General features: G+C 33.7%; 1 protein-coding gene and 1 long non-coding RNA gene across 3 annotated transcripts in view; one reads left to right on the top strand and one right to left on the bottom strand.

Moving 5' to 3' along the window:
* Positions 1-18,775, bottom strand: part of LOC129230017 (harmonin-like) — a 140,616-nt gene that overhangs the window by 3,257 nt on the left and 118,584 nt on the right. Inside the window, exons 10-13 of the mRNA XM_054864403.1 lie at positions 14,693-15,153; positions 13,889-13,942; positions 8,875-8,951; positions 5,336-5,452 (exon numbers count right to left, since the gene is read on the bottom strand). Of these exons, the coding sequence (XP_054720378.1) occupies positions 5,336-5,452; positions 8,875-8,951; positions 13,889-13,942; positions 14,693-15,153 (709 nt within the window). The remainder of the gene's footprint in view (positions 1-5,335; positions 5,453-8,874; positions 8,952-13,888; positions 13,943-14,692; positions 15,154-18,775) is intronic.
* The window catches only part of LOC129230018 (uncharacterized), a 40,309-nt gene that overhangs the window by 16,639 nt on the left and 4,895 nt on the right, over positions 1-18,775 (top strand). Inside the window, exon 3 of one of the 2 annotated variants that reach the window (XR_008581142.1) lies at positions 3,926-4,044. The exons of the other annotated variant lie outside the window; for it this stretch is intronic. This is a non-coding gene — a long non-coding RNA (uncharacterized LOC129230018). Of the gene's footprint in view, positions 1-3,925; positions 4,045-18,775 lie in introns of those variants that run through there. 2 annotated transcript variants of the gene reach the window in all.

The raw sequence follows: 18,775 nt of genomic DNA, 5'->3' as shown, positions 1-18,775 counted from the left end.
ACCTAACCTACAATATGCACGAAATCGACCATTATGACGCTGGTGGTTTGACGGTCTAAACAAGCATCATGTTGGGTGGCTGCACACCCCTCCATGTCTTTGAGAAAGGCTCTTTGACAGTTGTGAGGAATAGAGATGTGGTATTGGAGCCCTATGCTCACCTCTTGAGAGGTACTGTTAGTCCTGGGGTAATTTCAAAGGATGTTAACGCAAGGTCACATAGAGCTCTTCTGGCCGACAAATTTCTGGAAGGGGAGGATATTCACTAGAGGGTTTAGCCAAGCAGATCTCTAGACTCCAATCCTATAGAGCATGTCTGGGACGCTCTCGGGAGAGTAATAGCAACTCGCAACACTTCTTCGGGGACCATCCATAGTCTGAGAACAGCTTTGTTGAACGAGTGGAAACAATTGCCTAGGATCAGTGGCGGCTCATGGGAAGGGCCGGAGGGGGCCCGGGCCCCCTCACTTTTTTCAGACAATAATTTATAACTTTTTATTTATTTTCCTTTTTTTTTGTGTGTGTACGTGCTTGAAATAAAAAATGAATTGTACCGTATTTCCTGCGTATAATCCGCGGTTTATCTGTTAAAAAAGTAAAATTGATGAGGTGGGGTGAAAAGCCGGTGAAAGTGCCTTCTTTGCTGCCCCTTACCGGTGCTGCAAGGAAAGCATATTGCAGCGCCGGAAAGAATTTAAAAAAAAAATTAATGAATAAAAAATTTTAAGAATTAAAAAATATATATTTTTTATTTTTCAAAAATCGAGGGGGGGGGGAGGGATGCGAGTGCACCCATGATCTGGCCTCCTCACTTTTTCAAGGCAGGGGCCGCCACTGCCCAGGATCCCATAAACTACTTCATTTCAAGTATGGAGTCACACTGCAATCTCTATAGGTTTGTTAGAGGGATCCATACCCCCATTAACCCATTTTGTTGTTCAATTTTGCAACCGCTGTTTCATACCAGCTAACTCTAACGAGTGTTATTTATGATCATAAGTGTATATTTTAAATCTTGGATGTTTATTTGTTTTGCATTCTTTCAATGTATGTACATACTAAATTTCATTAAAATCGGCCCAGTAGTTCTGAAGATAATTGACCATATCTGAAAATTCTCTTAATTTCTTACACCAGTGTATAAACCCTGAAGTGGCTACTACTGAAGCATTATTAAGCACTAGCCTCTACTGGTGTGTTTACCTTATATCTGTAAACAAAGTCAATTCCTATGTAGGTCAACAAAGAAAAATTTCATTTTCGTTACTTTTTTATTAAATCAGTAACTTTTTTTTTTCACAATTAGACATTGACCTACCCTAATATTCATATTGCTTTAAAAATTTGAGATGCATATAAATAAAAGCACTGTTCAACAATGGCTCACGTACATTTTAGCATGAAATTTGTTGAAACCAATTGTCAATCATGTTAAAATTAATTTGGAACATCCGAACAAATTTTTTTCTGATGCAGAAAAATCAGGGGTTTCTATGGATATTTAATTCTAATTTGTGTGAGCATTTTTTCATCCCCATATTAGAGGATTTTTACAAAAATGTTGATTAAAACTGAAATAAACTAATAATTAATAGAGCCTGTTGCTGGTCATTACATTTGTATTGTCGTCAGATCTGACGTGGCATAATAAATTTCAAAAGAACCAGATCACTGGAAGTGGGTGAAAAATTGAGTGGCAAAATTTGAACAAGATATACACTGGTATAAGAAATTAAGAGAATTTTCAGATTTGGTCAATTATGTCCAGAATTACTGTATTGATTTTAATGAAATTTGGTATGTACATACATTGAAACAATACAAAACAAATAACCATCCAAAACTTAAAATACACAAGCATGATCATAAATAACACTCGTCAGAGCAGGATGGTATGAAACAGTGGTTGCAAAAGTGAGCAAAAAATGGGTTAGTTTGGGTTATGGTCCCCTCTAACAGGCATATAGGCCTTGCAGTGTGACTTCATACTTAAAATAAAGCAGTTTATGGGATCCTGAGGCAATCATTTCCACTCGTTCATCAACACTGTTCTCAGGCTATGGAATGTCTCCGTAGGAATGGTGTGAGTTGCTATTGCCCTCCCGAGAGCGTCCCAGACATGTTCTATAGGATTGGAGTCTAGAGATCTGCTTGGTCAATCCATTCAGTGAACATCCTCCCCTTCAGAAAATTCGTCGACCAGAAGAGCTCTATGTAGCCTTGTGTTAAATTAACTCAGGGCTAACAGTGCCACTCAAGAGGTGAGCATATTGCTCCAAGACCACATCCCTATACCTCGCAATTGTCACAGAGCCTTGGTCAAAGGCATCGAGGGGTGTGCAGCCATCCACCATGATGCCTGCCCAGACTGTCAAACCTCCTCCTCCATAATGGTCGATTGGAGGACAAGTAGTGGGTATCGGTTCAGGTTAACCGATTATTATTGTCCTACGTTCATATGAATAGAAGCAGGAACCCACTACCTACCCTCCAATATCCGCAAAATTGACCATTGTTGGTGGTTGCAAAATCGACCCACGTTGGTGGTTTGACAGTGTGGGCAGGCATCAAGTTGGATGGCTGCACACCCCTCCATGTCTTTGACAGAGGATCTGAGACAGTTGCGAGGTATAGGGATTTGGTCTTGGAGCTCTATGCTCACCTCTTGAGGGGCGCTGTTATCCCTGAGTTAATTTTAATAGATGTTAACACAAGGCCACATGGTGCTCTTCTGGTCGACGAATTTCGGGAAAGGGAGGATATTCACTTTATGGATTGACCAAGCATATATCTTGACTCCAATCCTATAGAGCATGCCTGGAACGTTCTCGGGAGGACAATAGCAACTCGCAACACCTCCTATGGGGACCATCCATAGCCTGAGAAGAGGGTTGTTGAACGAGTGGAAACGATTGCCTCAGGATCCCATAACTTCTTCATTTTAAGTATGAAGTCACACTGCAAGGCCTATATGTCTGTTAGAGGGGATCATACCCCCTACTAACCCATTTTTTTTTGCTCAATTTTGCAACCACTGTTTCATACCATCTGACACTAACGAGTGTTATTTATGATCATGAGTGCATATTTCGAATTTTGGATGGTTATTTGTTTTGTATTATTTTAATGTATGTACATACCAAATTTCATTAAAATAGGTCCAGTACTTCTGGAGATAGACAAAATCTGAAAATTCTCTTAATTTCTTACACAAGTGTATATATAAACCAAACACTGTGGCACGACAGCCCATGAGGGCCAAGGCCTACTGTGCCCAACTCAGTTTTCATGACCAAGGGCTCTAGGGTGCAAGGCAGGTTCCAGTTAGGTGGTCAGCCTAATGCAGAACTTCCATTATTTGGTTCCCAATTACGCTTGGTACTCATTTTATCTACCCACTGAAGGGATAAATGATAGAATATATATATATATATCCCATGATCAAATAGTCTTTTCTTTGTGCCCTGAAATTTTTTCTGATTTTTAAAAAATATATTTCTTTCTTATTTCTTTACTATGGAATTAAAAAAAAAATCTTCAACTGTTCACATGCACTTCGATAGGGAGGTACATGTGAACAAGCCTGGGGCACATATGCAGTGGTGCAGCCAGAAAATTTTCCTGGGAGGGGTTTTTGAAATCAAAAATTGTTGCTTTCTTTCCCATTCATTTATAATGAGAAAATATTCAATAACTTAAAGAGATTCTACGGATTAGTAATTTTTCATTTTAAGACTTGCTTAAAAATAATTTATAATATGTATTAAAAATTACTATGACTTTAAAACAAATAAAGTTTCATTAGTTTTACTTTAATCTTATTTTCTTTCTTTTTTTTCACGAGATCATTTAAAACATTTTTCTCAAATACATCAATGTCTTTAAGAATGTTAAATGCTAGCTAATGACGGTTTCAATCTTTCAGTGAGAATTGGGAAAGAGCCTCGGAAAATCTGGTGCGGTAGGCTTCCCTAAAAAGAATTTGTGCATTGCTGGAAGCACTGAGGAACCACGTAGATGGCGCTTAATTGGAGACAATTTTAGCTAATCACATACCAGTAAAGGTACTCATCATGAAATATTACTTGTATATTTAAGAATTGGAAAGTAATTTGTAACTGCTTCCTGATCATTAAAAGCAGTAAGATATTTTGCGAAAACCTATTCCTCTTGTAAAAGTTCAATTACTTTTTTTCCCTTGGGGGACTACAGGGAAATGAATGTGTTTGAGTTCTGGGAGGGGTTTTAACCTCAAAACCCCTCCCGTGGCTGCGCCACTGCACATATGAACATGATTGAAAAATGCAGCACAAGCATCATATTTCAATGAAAAACTCTTTAATATAAAACATATACGTATATTCTAACTACATTGAAGCGTTTGTAAGAAAATATTTGTTCCGAATTATAACTCTGCTAACTGCATATTGTAAAGTTTTATAATATTTTCTAATCACTGGATCAACAAGAAAGAAACTTATAAGAATAAACAACACAAAGAATATTTTATTATGTAAAGTTTACTCTTGTTAATAGTGCGTTTAAGCTTTATATATGTTGATGAATTTGAAAATTATTTTAAACTTCAGTTTTTAGTTAAAGGAAAATATTTTTTCTTTTTTTTTGCTTGTAAATAATATGTAACACTAAATTATTGGCCAACTATTTAGTAACAAAAGAATTTTAAAAATACCTAATAATAATAAATAAATAAATAATTATTGTGTAATAATTATTAACAATAAATTTTCAAGCTGATTGTATGAAAATAATAATTATATGTCTTGACACCTTTTTCAAACTTTTATAATAACCCTTCATTAATATTATGTTACAGATACGGGAACTGTTCACATGTCCCCCTATATGTTGTGTTCAGAAGTGCCCAGTCATCTACTTAGAACTAATTTTCAACGAATATATATATATATATATATATATATATATATATATATATATATATATATATATATATATATATATATATATATATATATATATATATCTTTTAAATTAAATATTTAAAAAATTTACTTGAATGTTCATGGTTTGCAAGCTTATTAGTAATCTTAAAATGTGTTTTTACATGAAAAAGACAATGATAAAATTATATCAGTAGCTTCTAAAACAAAGAAGTGGTTACCACAGGAACATAAACTGATCCCTTGCTCTAAAAGTTTGGTCTAGAAGTAGGACTGGTACCTATTACTTGAGAATTTTTCAAGATTTTTTGCTTGACGTTGTCCCTTTGTAAAACATACCATATTCACATGTGCTCCCCTTTCCCCTATAGAAAGAGTGTAAACAAACAATAGGAATTGAAAAATAGGCTCACTTTTTGGCACTCTTTACTAGCATCTGTAGTTTTAGGTGGTGGGGGAGGTGGTGGCTTCACTTTGTTCTTTATGGTGAGCTTTGAAAATTCCAAATTTGGAGCTTCCTTTTCGTTTTCCTGAAAGAAATAAATCTTATGGAAAAGGTGGAATAAATGATTGAGTTATGCTTAATAGACAAGTCCTCTAGAATTGGTGGTAAAGAAGTATAATCATCTTTGAAAAGCATCTTAATAATTATTGCAATATTTTATTTATATAGATTTTACATTCAAACTAAATATATCATTTACTTGCCCGAAGAGAAAGCATTTTATAGTGTAAAAAATTGTTGGTCATCTGCTTTCCAGTGGCAGTCACATGGGAGGCGTCATGGGGGCATGACCCCTCACAAACCGTCGACAATATTTGTTACGCAGAAGAAAATCTGCGATAAAGTTCATCGCATAACCTCATAAAGCTATACACATTCTATTCATATACTTTAAGAATGAAATTTAAATGATTGCTGTTATCCTTCAAATTAATTTTTTAGATTATTTTTACTTATTAACTTTGAAATAATGCTTTCTTTTACTCTCCCCCCCCCCCCAAAAATAACAAAGTTCATATTCTACTGGGTACCTTATTCCTGACTGATTTGGTACTTTTTATCAGCATCCAAAAAGCTGTAGAAAAATTTTGCAATCAAAGCTATGTTCTTGAACGTGACCCCCCCCTACCCAAAATGTTTTTCCGTATCTGCCCTTGCTGCTATAGACCACTCTTAAATCAATAACACCACAGAAAAAAACATTTTGAGTAAGTTGATAGCAACAGCCGCAAACTTTTGTTCTTCTGCAATGATTAATTATTTGCAGCAAAAGCCATACTATATGAGATTTTGCCCAGAGCAATGAACTAATTAATTTTATTTTCCAAACTGGTGCTGTCATTGAAAAGTGAATTATAATCATTCTATTGCTAAGCGTGTAATTAATGCTCCCAAACTAACAAGGGCAAAAGTGTAAGACAAGCTCAAAATTTCTCATCTTAGAAAAAAGCCAGAAGAAATTACAGAAGGGGATATGTTTCGACTTTTTCAAATAATTAGAAAAGGAAAGTTTTTGAGTTTCTGGGGAGGTTTTATCCCTAAATCACTCCTCTTGGATAGGCCACTGCTAAGAGTCAGTGCCTAATCTAAATCCATCACCCTTACATTTACGGTTGTATACAATGAATAAATAATTCTTTTATACATTCATGACAACTGTTGCGATATTTCCTTTTTTTACATAAATTAAATATAAATCAGAAAATGAATATTAAAGGGCAGAAATTTAATTTTAATCAATACTAGCAGTAACTGCACAGCGATGCCCGTGCTAAAAATTTAAAGAAAATCCGTTGAATTAAAGAAAAACAAATTGCATCAAAATTACGTTTGCAGTAGCGTTCAAATGTAAAAAACTCCTTAGTTCATTGCCAAATTCGTCAAGCGACTTTCTAATTAAAAAGAAAATCAATTAACATACACACAATGAATTTAAAATAAAGTAATAACAATAAAATATTCATAAGCAACAAAGGCAACTTCTTCAAAAATGTTTAAAAGGAAAGTAATTGAAAAATTGTCTGGTAAATGGACCTAGTGTTGTAGTTGAAAATTGTCTGGAAAGTGAACCTAGTGTTATAGCAATTTCTCGAAAGAGAAGCCTTGAAAATCGGCTCAATTAGAATCGCTTATATCTCCTGTTCTAATTAATTGAGAAAAATGGAACAAACATCTTGTTTGGGAAGGAAAACCCTTTCTAACGATATATAATGATAGGGGGTGGGGGGATTTTTTACCTCCTAATTAGCCAAAATTTAGCTTAATTAGTTATTTAGAAAAAAACTAATTCGAAATTTAGAATTCAGGCTTCGAGGTGCATGGGAAAGGGATATGTTCGAATTTTGTGCCAAGTTTCAGGGCTGTAGGTGCTAAGGGGTCTTCTGGAAATCAGGTACAAACAAAGAAACACCGTCACCTTTATATATATAATTTCGTATAACATTTTCTGGAGCAATGGTTCCTAACCTTTTTTTCTGGCCACAACCCACATTTACTTTGTTGATATCCTCCTATGATGAAATATAATTTGTATTACTCAGAACATGAATTAATTCTTATGTGGCATAAGCTAAAAGACCATCAATATGGTTTTTAAAAAAAACTTTCAAACAACCTATAGGAATACGAGAGAAAAGTTAAATGTGAAAGAGGAAATCACCGAAAGTCAAAGCAAGAAAGAAATTATATGCTTTTCTCCTGAAAAAAATCAAAATTCTTCCTGGTGGGGCTTGAACCTCAAGCACTGTTCTGAAGTTTTTAAAATTTTCAGATGCATAAAATTTAAAAAATGTGGTTTCTTTAAATTTTCAACATCAGTGAAATTAATATAATTCTACAATGAACCATTATTTGTTGAAAATTGAACCACATGACAGAACTGAGAAAGAGAGTAAATTATTACAACTGAAGGGCCATGGGGAAGAATGATCATAGTCCACCATGCCCAAATTTTCCTCAGTGCATTTTTAAGCTTAAAACCTCGAATCTTTTCCCGAGTTAGCTTCGTTCTTCCATGTTAAAACTCACTCACAATGATGATTCTTGCCTGAATAATGTTTCTCTTAAATACTGTCTGTAATAATCTACGTGTTCCCATAGGTTAACCAGAGTTTTTAGAAAAATGGAATTTGATCGTTCTTCCCCTTAGCCCTTAAATATTTATAACTGAAAAATTGTTCAAAGTTTAAATCAAGTACTGTTTTTTACAGAATTTTTTTAGAGCTTTTTGAAAAACATTTTTATCAATTTTTGTAATACTAGATCAAATATGCCAAGCATAATTTAACATCAATTAATTCACACAATATTTATTATTATTAATTAATTAACAAATGTAAACACAAAATACCAATGTCATCTTTTACTTGCAGGCCTTGTTGATGGTTATCATCAAAGTACAATTGCCATCAGCAAGACAATCAAAATACTGATGTCGTCTTTTACTTGCCAGGCTTTGTTAAGGGTGATCATCAAAGTACAAGATGATTATCATTAACTAGACAAACAAAATACTAATGTCCTCTTTTATGTGACAGACCTTGTTGATGGTGTTCATCAAAGTGCAAGATAATTACCATCAGCAAGACAACAAACATCAAGAAGAGATGAACTGGAAAAGAATTCATGATGGCACCCACCATGAATTCTTTTTCTGTGGGATCTTGTATAGCTAAGAATCCAGCCCCACTCAAAATGACAGAACTGAGTGTTATATGAGAACTGCAGTTAACAAGACTGAGCTGCAAGATCTAGATTTTCATTAGAGTATTGGTAATAGAAATTAGATTCTGTTAAGCCTGTAAATTTTCTGTAAACATTCAGTGCCTCATAGAATTTGAGCATTGACCTGAACATTCAGAAATCTCTTTTTTAAACTAATTGACATGCTCTTTCAATTAATGGTAGCTGATTAATCTTAATTTATTGAATGAGACAAACACAACTTACATTTTCATCCATCGGTAAAACAGTCTGTGAGCCAAACATTTTTCGATGGGCTTCTCGAAATTCTTCCATCAACATTTCTTTAAAAATAAAGAACATAATATGAATTAGTACACACCCTGCAATCTTCTGCTAATCGGCTTGAATATAAAATATATACAAATAGTTGTTCATTTAGTACAAGTGCTTTTAATTGTTCTTGGTCAGATATGGAATACTTTACTAGTTTTTAACAACTAGTTTGTGATCTTTTATTGAAACTCGTGGTTCCTTTGATTACTTGTTGCCCTCTAGATTTTATCTGTAGCACCTGGTAAAAATCCCTGTTCCAAAACTTACTTTTTTATACATATAATTGGGGAAAATAACAGTGCTAAAGAAGTCTTGGTTTACACATGATTGTTTGAGCTTTAACCCTTAATTCTATCCTTCATTTAAGTGTTCAATAATAGTTATTTTGACCAAAGCAATAAACCCTTACTGACTGGAATATGTAAGGAACCAAAAAAAATTTCATGTGAAAAGTTTATTACAGGGTGGCGACAGAAACTGGGGAAAAAAGGTTCCTGACTTTTCCCTGATTAAGTTCACCTAATTTCACTGATTTACGTTACCAATGATAACGGTTTCTTTTCTTTGCCTACCTGAAAAGGATTGCATATTAAACAAAATGCAGTGTTTAGAACATTTTAAGCTGCTAATTAAAAATATATTTTGAACAGATGCTCCTTTTTTTTTGGTAAAAATAGTATATTCAATTATCGACAAAGAAATACTGTACAAAATCTAAAACAAATACTTTACTTCCTGGAACCAGTTAACATAGGAATTCTAAGAAATTATTAAAACCACTCTTAAATACATATCTAATCATGATAAAACTAAAAATTTTAAATGGAAATAATCTTGAACTGAATTTTCCAGCAGTATAATTGTTTTTGCAAGAATAACAAGGGATAGTTAAAGTATAGAAGTAATGCAGTTTTACCTATGTAAATGATACTGCCGTGTGCAGGTAAATGGCAGTATTTGCAGAAATTAGTTTTCGAGGTATTTGAAGAAATGTGTGGTGGATTCAGTACTAACAATAGGAAAAATGTTGGAATTAGACGTTTTTTTCGCGCCTCTTTTTCAGCGGAAACCGATTGAGCGAGTATGTACAATAATGTACAACAAATGACAAAAATGCAAAAAAAAAAAAAAAAAGTGCAGTTACTGGTCTTTACTTACACACGGCAGAATAGACATATTTATGTAAAACAAATTGATATCTTTCAACAACCAGCCATATTGAGCTATTCTCTAATCAAGAACTTAGGTTTTAATGAATGAATACAGTATTTTAACTATTAAAAAAATAATAAAAATATTTACTTATGTATAAACTCAATTTCAAAAATCTTAGCTCACTTTAGTAAAAAACAGCATTGAAATTCAAAAACAATTATTAATTTCAAAATGTATATGTATATGGTTTTAAAGTAAAACAGTTTTAAAGTCTGAAAAGCAACCCTTCGTGTAATCTGAAGTGATAGCGAATAATACCATGGCAAAAAAACAAATTTGATTTTCACTCAAAATTCAATTTTAGCAATTAAATTAAAAACGCCAAGTGATAACTTTTAAGATTTTTTCAACCTTAATTTAAATAACAAAGATTTTTTCTTGTGATAACAGTATGCTAATTACTTCAAGACAATAAGCAAAGGCAAGGGAGCAAAGTCATTAATGACGGCTTCCTCTTTGCCTGTAGGGTTGTTTATTTTAAAATGGAATGCGTGGAAGGAAAATTCAAGCAAGGTAAAATAAACAACTTTACAGACACAGAAGTAATCTTAGGAAGCTCATCCTAAGATTGAATACTTTGACCTCGAGGAAAAACGATGCATAAATATGCGGCACTGAGTAATCTCACCTCAGTAATTTAACTTTTTTAAAACAAATAACTGGCGGAAAACTCGTAGGAAAACAAAGTACTTCATTTTTTTTTCTTCTTTGATCAATTTTCCCTGAATTTTTCTTATTTTTTCAAAATTCCCTGATATTTCCCTGAGTGATAAAGTTCCCTGACTTTTCCCTGATCTCCCTGATCTGTCGCCACCCTGTATTACCAGTTTTACCATGCATTTAATCGTTTTGTATGGCTAGGTGCATTTTGAGCTTAGTTAATCTATGCTTAATAACTCAGAAATATTGGAGGGGGATTCTCCCCTGAAATTTTTTTGACATTACTGTTCTATAAATGCAGTTTTAGACTATTTTTGGTGATGTTTGGGCAAAAGAGATTTGGGGGCTTTCTCCGGAATATTTTTGAAATCAAAGTTTTAAAAACATGATTGTAGGCCGGGTTTGAGAACAAACAATTTTTTGAAGTTGAAGCTCCGAAAAAGTTGAATTTAGATGTCTTTTGATGGTGTTGGGAAAAGGAGTTTAAAGGTTTCTTTCCCAAATTTTTTACGAAAGTGGGTGTCTAAACACAACCTTTGGTGCTAATAGTGGGAGGTGGATGTTTCTCCGGGATTACGGTGAGGGTGCTCTCCTGGAAGTTTTTCAACATTGAAATTCTCAATACGTAATGGTAGGCTATTGTTTCTGAAGATAGGGGAAGGATTGGGATATGGAGAGTCTCACTTGCTTTCAAAATCAAAGTTTCAAATACACAATTTTAGGCTACCTCTGATGAAGTAAACTGAAGGGATAAGCTTGAGGAGAGTTTTTCTTTCCCAAAACCGTTAGACTGCTTTGGTTTTTTACATTAATTTTCAATATCCAGCCGGGTAGTTTGTTTGAAATACGTGCGTGGCTTCAGTAAAAACACTTCTAACATTTGGGACTAGTGTAATACTTTACACTGGATACTTTAGGTCTATTTTTTCACCTTATTTAAAATATCATGTCTCCTAAATCTCTTAATAAAGTTTTGTTTTACTTTTTTTTTTCTTACATTCAAGCACTTAGAACTTCTGGTATGATTATTCATTACAATATTTTTAATCTCTCTGGCTGTATTTCGGGTTTTTTTCTATTTAAAACATATTTCAATTGCCCAGATAAGGTAATTTAATAATACAGAATCACGATGTTCCTAAGTAATATTTTTAAATTGTATTTAGAATAAAAAAAGAAAAAAATTTTTTTTTCACTTCTATTGTATTTGCTCGTTTATCATCTACTCAATTATTTTTAAGACTGCAAAGGTTTTCTTTTTAAAATCATTAAAATAAAATTGGGGGGCCAACTTCTAAAAAATGGGGGACGGGGCGACATATCAGTTGTAAGGGGTGATCTTCTTCTGCTGTTGCAGGAGTTTTGTAGAAACCTAGAAAAGTTTCTTGGAGGGTCTTAAGCGTCTTCTAACCTCAATATAGTGTACAGTGGTGGTAAAAAAAATTTCATCACCCATGCCGCAAAGGCGAGGAATATCGTCCCGACTGCATTCTACACACAGTCGAGCATCCCGTATCCCAGATGATTTGGGGATGTATTTCTGATCCAGGAGTTGGTGGGCTTCACTTTGTGCAAGGAGCAGTAAACGCTCAGGTGTATATTGGCATTTTGAAGGGGAAATTGCTTCCTACTATCCGGGATCACTTTATTTCAGTTCCAAACATCATTTTCCAGGATGATTCTGCTCCGTGCCATAGAGCAAAACTATTAAGTAACAGTTTAAAAACCTTTATCCTGCCATTAGACTTAAATTGACTTGAGGTTAAGTAATTTTTTTGCTCTAAACTCACATGCAGTTTCAGAAATGGAAAAATGAGCATGGGGTCAGCAGTTTGCCTTGGCCCGGAAACAGCCCCGATCTACGTAAACAATTATCGGATTCCTGCTGTTAAATGTTTATTTCATAAGTTTTGCAGAATTTCACATACATTCATCGTTAATTGGTTGACCAAAACTTCTCACATAATCCCAATGCGAGGGTGATGCAATTTTTTTTTTACCAGCACTGTATAACCCTGAAATTTATGTCATTCCATCGCAAACCTTAGGAGAAAATAAAAAGTAATTTCTATTGATCCTCTCAATAAGATATAACCTTAGCATTTGTACAATCCTATTTTGAATATCCGGTTGGTTGAGTACATTTTTTCTCTCTTTGAAACCTCTGCTTTAGGCTTGTGTTTCATTCATTCCTTTAAAGCAAACCCTTAGTAGCTGCATGAGGTTTCCTTCACCTTTGCCATGTATTTATGGCTAATTTAGAGCCTTCTAGTTTTGAAAAAATGATGTATCTACATGTAAGTGGGCTCGGTTCTTGTTTTTTTGTTTGGTATAATTTACATTGAGTTTATACCTTTTGCCACCCCCCCCCCCCTCCTCCTCCTCCATAAAAGTTTGAGATGGCGGACCTGCTTGGGAAATAGTTTAGACTTCTGATTATAATAAGCAGCGCTTCAGCATCAATTCTTTGCTTCTAAGCTTTCATTGTAGACAGTTGATTTCTTTTGTACTAGCGAAGTTCACTTTGATTTAATTACATAATAATTAAACATTTCACTACTGCATTTCACACAATAAATTATGTGTTATGTAACTGTGCATTATCATCCTTTTTTGGAATAAAAATAGTAGTCACCCCTAAACTAATGGATTTTATCTAACCAAATTGAAATTTTTGTGGAGGTCCGACTATCAATTATTGAGGGGGTCTAGACCCCCTGGCCACCACACCCATGAGGCCTAATATAATATTTATCATGGTGTAAAGTTGAATATTTTTTCCTGAAGTGTTTAATGAAGTTCAAGGAAGTGCAGTCTGCCCACAGATTATATGAAATTCGCAAACATCCAGTTAATATGAGTCTATCTGAATGAGGGGGGAAAGTAAAAATTTGATGCGAGTGTTTAACTCATTTGAATTTTACTTTGCTTAATGTTGAGGCTAACAGACATCTGGAAAAGCTGACAGCCCGGAAAACTAATAGATGCTTCTATTTCTGCCTGTAAACTGGATGTTTGCCTTTCTATATAATCGGTAGTCAGACTGAGAAATGAGTAAATTTTTCCTCACCATGCTGCATTCTTTTAATGGCATCTTCTTTACATCTCTTGCCTTTTATCCCTTCTAAAAAATGAAAAAAAAAAGCATTTTATTTCATGATGAGAGGAAGTATTATATTCATGCATACTTATACATGGGTCAGAGAATCCATATTTTTGATGAATCTTAATAACAAGGTCACTTTTCAAACTAATGAAAAGTTCTGTAAAAAATTGTCAATTCAAAACATAAACTATATATAAAAAAGCAGTCGAAAACTTTGTACTGAGCAATGAGTAAAAAAAAAGAATGTGTATAATAGTACAAATAAAAACATCAAAAAGAGTTAAAAACTCAGCAAACAGCTGTTTTGAGGTTATCACAAACAAACGTCTTCATCAGAGCATGAAAGGAAAGAATGGTTCACAAAATCTGAATCAACAGTCAAGTGAACTAACTGTTAGTTCGAACTTTATGAATCCTTTCATCCACTGATGATGATGCTTGTTTTTGATAGCAAACAGCTATCACCAGGGGCATGCACAGAAATTATGAGGCCCGACACAAATGACTTTTCCGGGCCCCCATATCTATGTTGTTTAACATCTATATTTCATGCCTAGTTTTAAAAACATTGGGCTCCCTTCAGGCTCTTTCCCGGACCAACAGGTGTCCCTTCTCCCCCCCCCCCGGCTATCACAGGCTATTCAAGCAAACAGCTTGAAACAGCTGTTCGCTAAGTTTTTAATTCTTTTTAATGCCTAAAATCTACATTTGACAAAAATAACAAACTTTCCAGGGAAATGGATAGTCCTTAAATATTCAAATACATACCAGTCCTTAATTTTGGGCCATTCTTCAACGGATCAGCTCCTTTATTCTCTTTGGTATTCATTCTAGCTGCGACTTTTTGAAGCTCACTTAGAAAATTGTTATCCCTAAAAGAGTTGTCTTCCAAAGAAGTGGGTTGGGAAGAAGAAGATGATGAAGATTTTTCGAGCTCCAGCTTTCGCTTTTCTTCTTCCAGCTTCATCTTTTCTTCCGCCAACTTCCTCCGTCCTTCCTCCAGCTTGTGCTTCTCTTCCAGTATCCATGCGTCTTCTTCGATTGTCGAAGCAGAAGGAGTCTTCTTGTGCTGCGGCCATTTTGAGCTTTTCCGCAAGCCTTCGAAAGCGCTCTCCTCCGAGATGGAATAATCCTTTTCCGAATCACTGGATACGCTGCTCTGGAAGGAGCTACCTTCTGACTTTGAAGAGCAGCTACCGGAGAATTCATCTTTCATACGTGATGATAGGCTGTATGAGTGAAAATATGCAAATTAGAGAAAAGATATTTTCATTATGCTTGATTGTATTACAAATTAAAATTGATTGAGGAGAGGAATGTAGATTTTTCTTTCTAATGGGGACAAAGCCCGACTAACTAAAAGTGAGGCCCTAGGCCCACATTAATTTGGAGGCCCCTTGAAGACTATGCAGTGTTTGATTTACATTTTTAAAGCACGAATGCACTTTTGGAGGCTTCTTTGTCTATTCACACAGCTATGTATAAATCACTTATGTGCATTTGGGAATCTCCTTTGAGCCCCCTCATAATTGTGACAAAGTAAATTGGTTACTGCCAGAATGATTAAAAATTCCCCTTTAAAGAGATTTTTTTTCTAATTAATAAGTCATAATTTTTTATTTTTTAAAAATACATGTATTTTTCATATCATTGCAATGCTATGCATAATTCTTTAAAAAATATCGGGCCCCATAGGAACATGGGGCCCCAGGCCTATGCCTAGTCAGCCTGTGTGGTAATCAGGCCCTGAATGGGTATGCTATTTTTAGGGGCTTTAGTCTTCTGCAGACCTAATGCAATTACCCGGTAAAGCATCCAGGCTTTTATGTGGCATAAAGGTCTCTGATGTCAGTGGCACAGAGAATTTTGACACCCAGTTTCCCACCAGAAGGAGGCACCTAGTCTCTCTTTGATGCAAAACTGCACTAGGAATTTTTGTTTTGTTGAGGATATTCAAAACCGATTACATGCCTGGTAATCATACAAAATGGGCATTGTCGATTTTCTGTATCTTAAAAATCCACCAATTGGCCGCTTGGATTGCAGGTCAGAACTTGCAGTCCAAGGGCACATCAGGTCAATGACTCACCACCGTGCCACCCAGCTGACTAAGAGAAAAATTTAGTATTAGGTCTGAATTAACGCATTAGTACTGCTGTATAAGTATAGTTGGACAATAATTTAACAAATTTCTATTTAACGAATTTCGCAGTTTAGCGAATTTTTCTTCTTCCCCCCCAACTAAAATGAAGGCCAAAACCCTTATTTACTGAATAATAAACCTCAAAATAACGAATTATTTTATCAGCCAAAAAAAAAAAAAAAATCTGTTAATTTGAGTTAGGAAATATTGCATTGTTTTCCAAATGTTACATCCATATTGTCCGAAGCAGAAAAATACTTTTTTTTAGAATCAGCAATTTTTGACAGGCAAAGGTGAGGGGGCAACCAACAAATAGTGATTCTGATGCAGAAAGCGATAGTGAAACTCCCATTAAAACTTACTTTTTCAAATGCTTTATATGGCCTGAAAACAAAATATATCTCAAGCAGGCTGCAACGGACACAGCATTTTCTTCTTTCCACAAAGTCGAAAGAAAAACTATATCCAGTACATGTGGAGGCAAAATTATCTCCTTACAGTTATTTGTAATTATTCTAGTGTATAGACTCTCAAACTTTAGTGGACATTATTTCAAAATTTCAATGAGAATACTATTAATGAGTGACAGCAATAGAGTAGGTGAAAATAATGATAATAATTAACTTAAAAAAATTTTTTACTCAAAAATATTTCTTTCTGTTTGTAGTATTTCTATTGATATCAAATATTACAGTGCTAATAATGAAATGACTGAGCATGATTTATTACCCTTCTCAAAATCCTGTATTATTTTTAAATGAATAGGTCTTCGATAATATGCATGCACTATGCGAGCAGAGAACAAGCCCAAAGCAGTAGCATGCAAAGCAAAGTGCTATACCCAGTGTGCAAACTACGCAAAGCTATGTGCAAAAAGTGTATTCAATGGATGCTACTTACAAATTTGAAAGGCTACACACATTTTGTAGAACAAAATCTTGCTCACTGCAGATGGCATAGTCCTTCCTTTTGTAAAATGTTTTGTGAAAAGTTATATGGAATGCTATTTATAAAGCTTGAATAAATAAAACCAAGCTTATTGTTCATTCATTATCATTTTCAATTAATTGTTTCAAATTTTTGCCATGTGCAATATGAAATTTTTATAAAATTATATGAGTTAAAATCTGATAGAAATAAGTTTTTTTTTAAGGTTTATCCGTGGACATTATAAAAGAAATCAACTGAACTTTAGATTTTTAAATGATTTAGTTTCAGATATGTTTAAATGTGAACTTTTTTTTTTTTTTTTTTGCTTGTTGAAATTGTTTGACTTTCTTAATGTAAGCATTTGTTAGTTCAAGACAATATTCAAGGAATTGGCTCCAAAATTTTAGTTTAAGTTGTTGTTTAAAATGAAAAATATGATTTTAAACAGAGCTCATGTTGCTTATGACTCATTCAAAATATTTACTTCAGTAAGAAAATATCAAATATAGAAAAAATTATTTTCTTTTGAAAAAGAAAAAAAAAAGTTATACTATAAGTGGCAAGTAATATATAGAAAGCTTTACTACTTTTTTTCCTTCAATTAAGTAAGAAAATGACTATCGTAAATATATATATATATATATATATATATTTTTTTTTTGTCTTAATGTTTGAAAATCAAGTGATTTTTTTTTAAAAACATTATTACAGTTTTGTACTTTTGCACACTGGGTAATAACACTTGAGCTACTTTTACTATCCAAACAGTTACACATCATTTAACTTGATGATGATTAAAAAATAGTGTACATACAAACATGCTTTGTAACTAAGGCAAAGATGTATTCATGGGGATAAAAATCTACTGGAGCAGGTGATTAAAAAAAAAAAAAAAACACACACACACACACAAAAGGCAACTCACAACCAAGTTGTTGGTGAAGTGGCTTTTTAAAACTTATAAAATGATGTAACATATGCCAGTCATTAGCTCTCATTACAAAACTTTTGTCATAACCAACTATAGTATTTATTAAATACAGGCTTCATAGTGTATTGAAGGTGTAGTCAATATTATACGTAAATTTAAAAAGCATTCTAATCAAAATCTCAACTACAATGTAAGTAGATTGGTAAATTAGTTATTGCAAATCTTTTTAACAATAAAATGGATACCTTACTGGCTACATGTCAGTGATGCATACAAATAAGCATGAAGTTCTTAGTGGAAATTCAGTAGATTCATATTAGTAACATCTCTAGAAAGTATAGTCTTGAATTTCCTTTTATGTACGTGTATAAAGTAAATGTTAGATGAATTACGACAGCTCTTAAAAAAAAAAAAAAAGGCTACAATGTTAACAAATTTTTTGATTATCAATGAACAACTTTTATTATGATAAATTTGATCTTAAAACTTTAATTATCAAATTGATTAAAAATAATCCTTTATTTTTTTTTCTTCCCACTACCACAGAAGATCAATTAAAGTTACACATTTATTTTTTATTCAGATGAAACTATAAAACTTGTTTATGATTCAAGTGAAAAACCAACAAATTCTCAAACTAATAAGGCATGGTGTATTTGCTTGCAAATTTGTGCTTTATTTATGTTGGTTTTCCACTTTAATCATATTTTAGCACAAAGAGTATTTGATCACTTTTCATTTATAAACTTATTTGCTTATTTTTACTAAATTGTAAGCAAAGCACCACACAGATAATGCTCAACAAAAAAGTTTAAAAAATCCACTGATTGAGGAATAGAAATAAAGC

Source organism: Uloborus diversus, chromosome 9, assembly GCF_026930045.1.
Source record: "Uloborus diversus isolate 005 chromosome 9, Udiv.v.3.1, whole genome shotgun sequence".
Lineage (NCBI taxonomy): Eukaryota > Metazoa > Arthropoda > Arachnida > Araneae > Uloboridae > Uloborus > Uloborus diversus.
The sequence above is the reverse complement of the archived record's forward strand: the minus strand, read 5'-3'. Positions and strand labels throughout refer to the sequence as shown.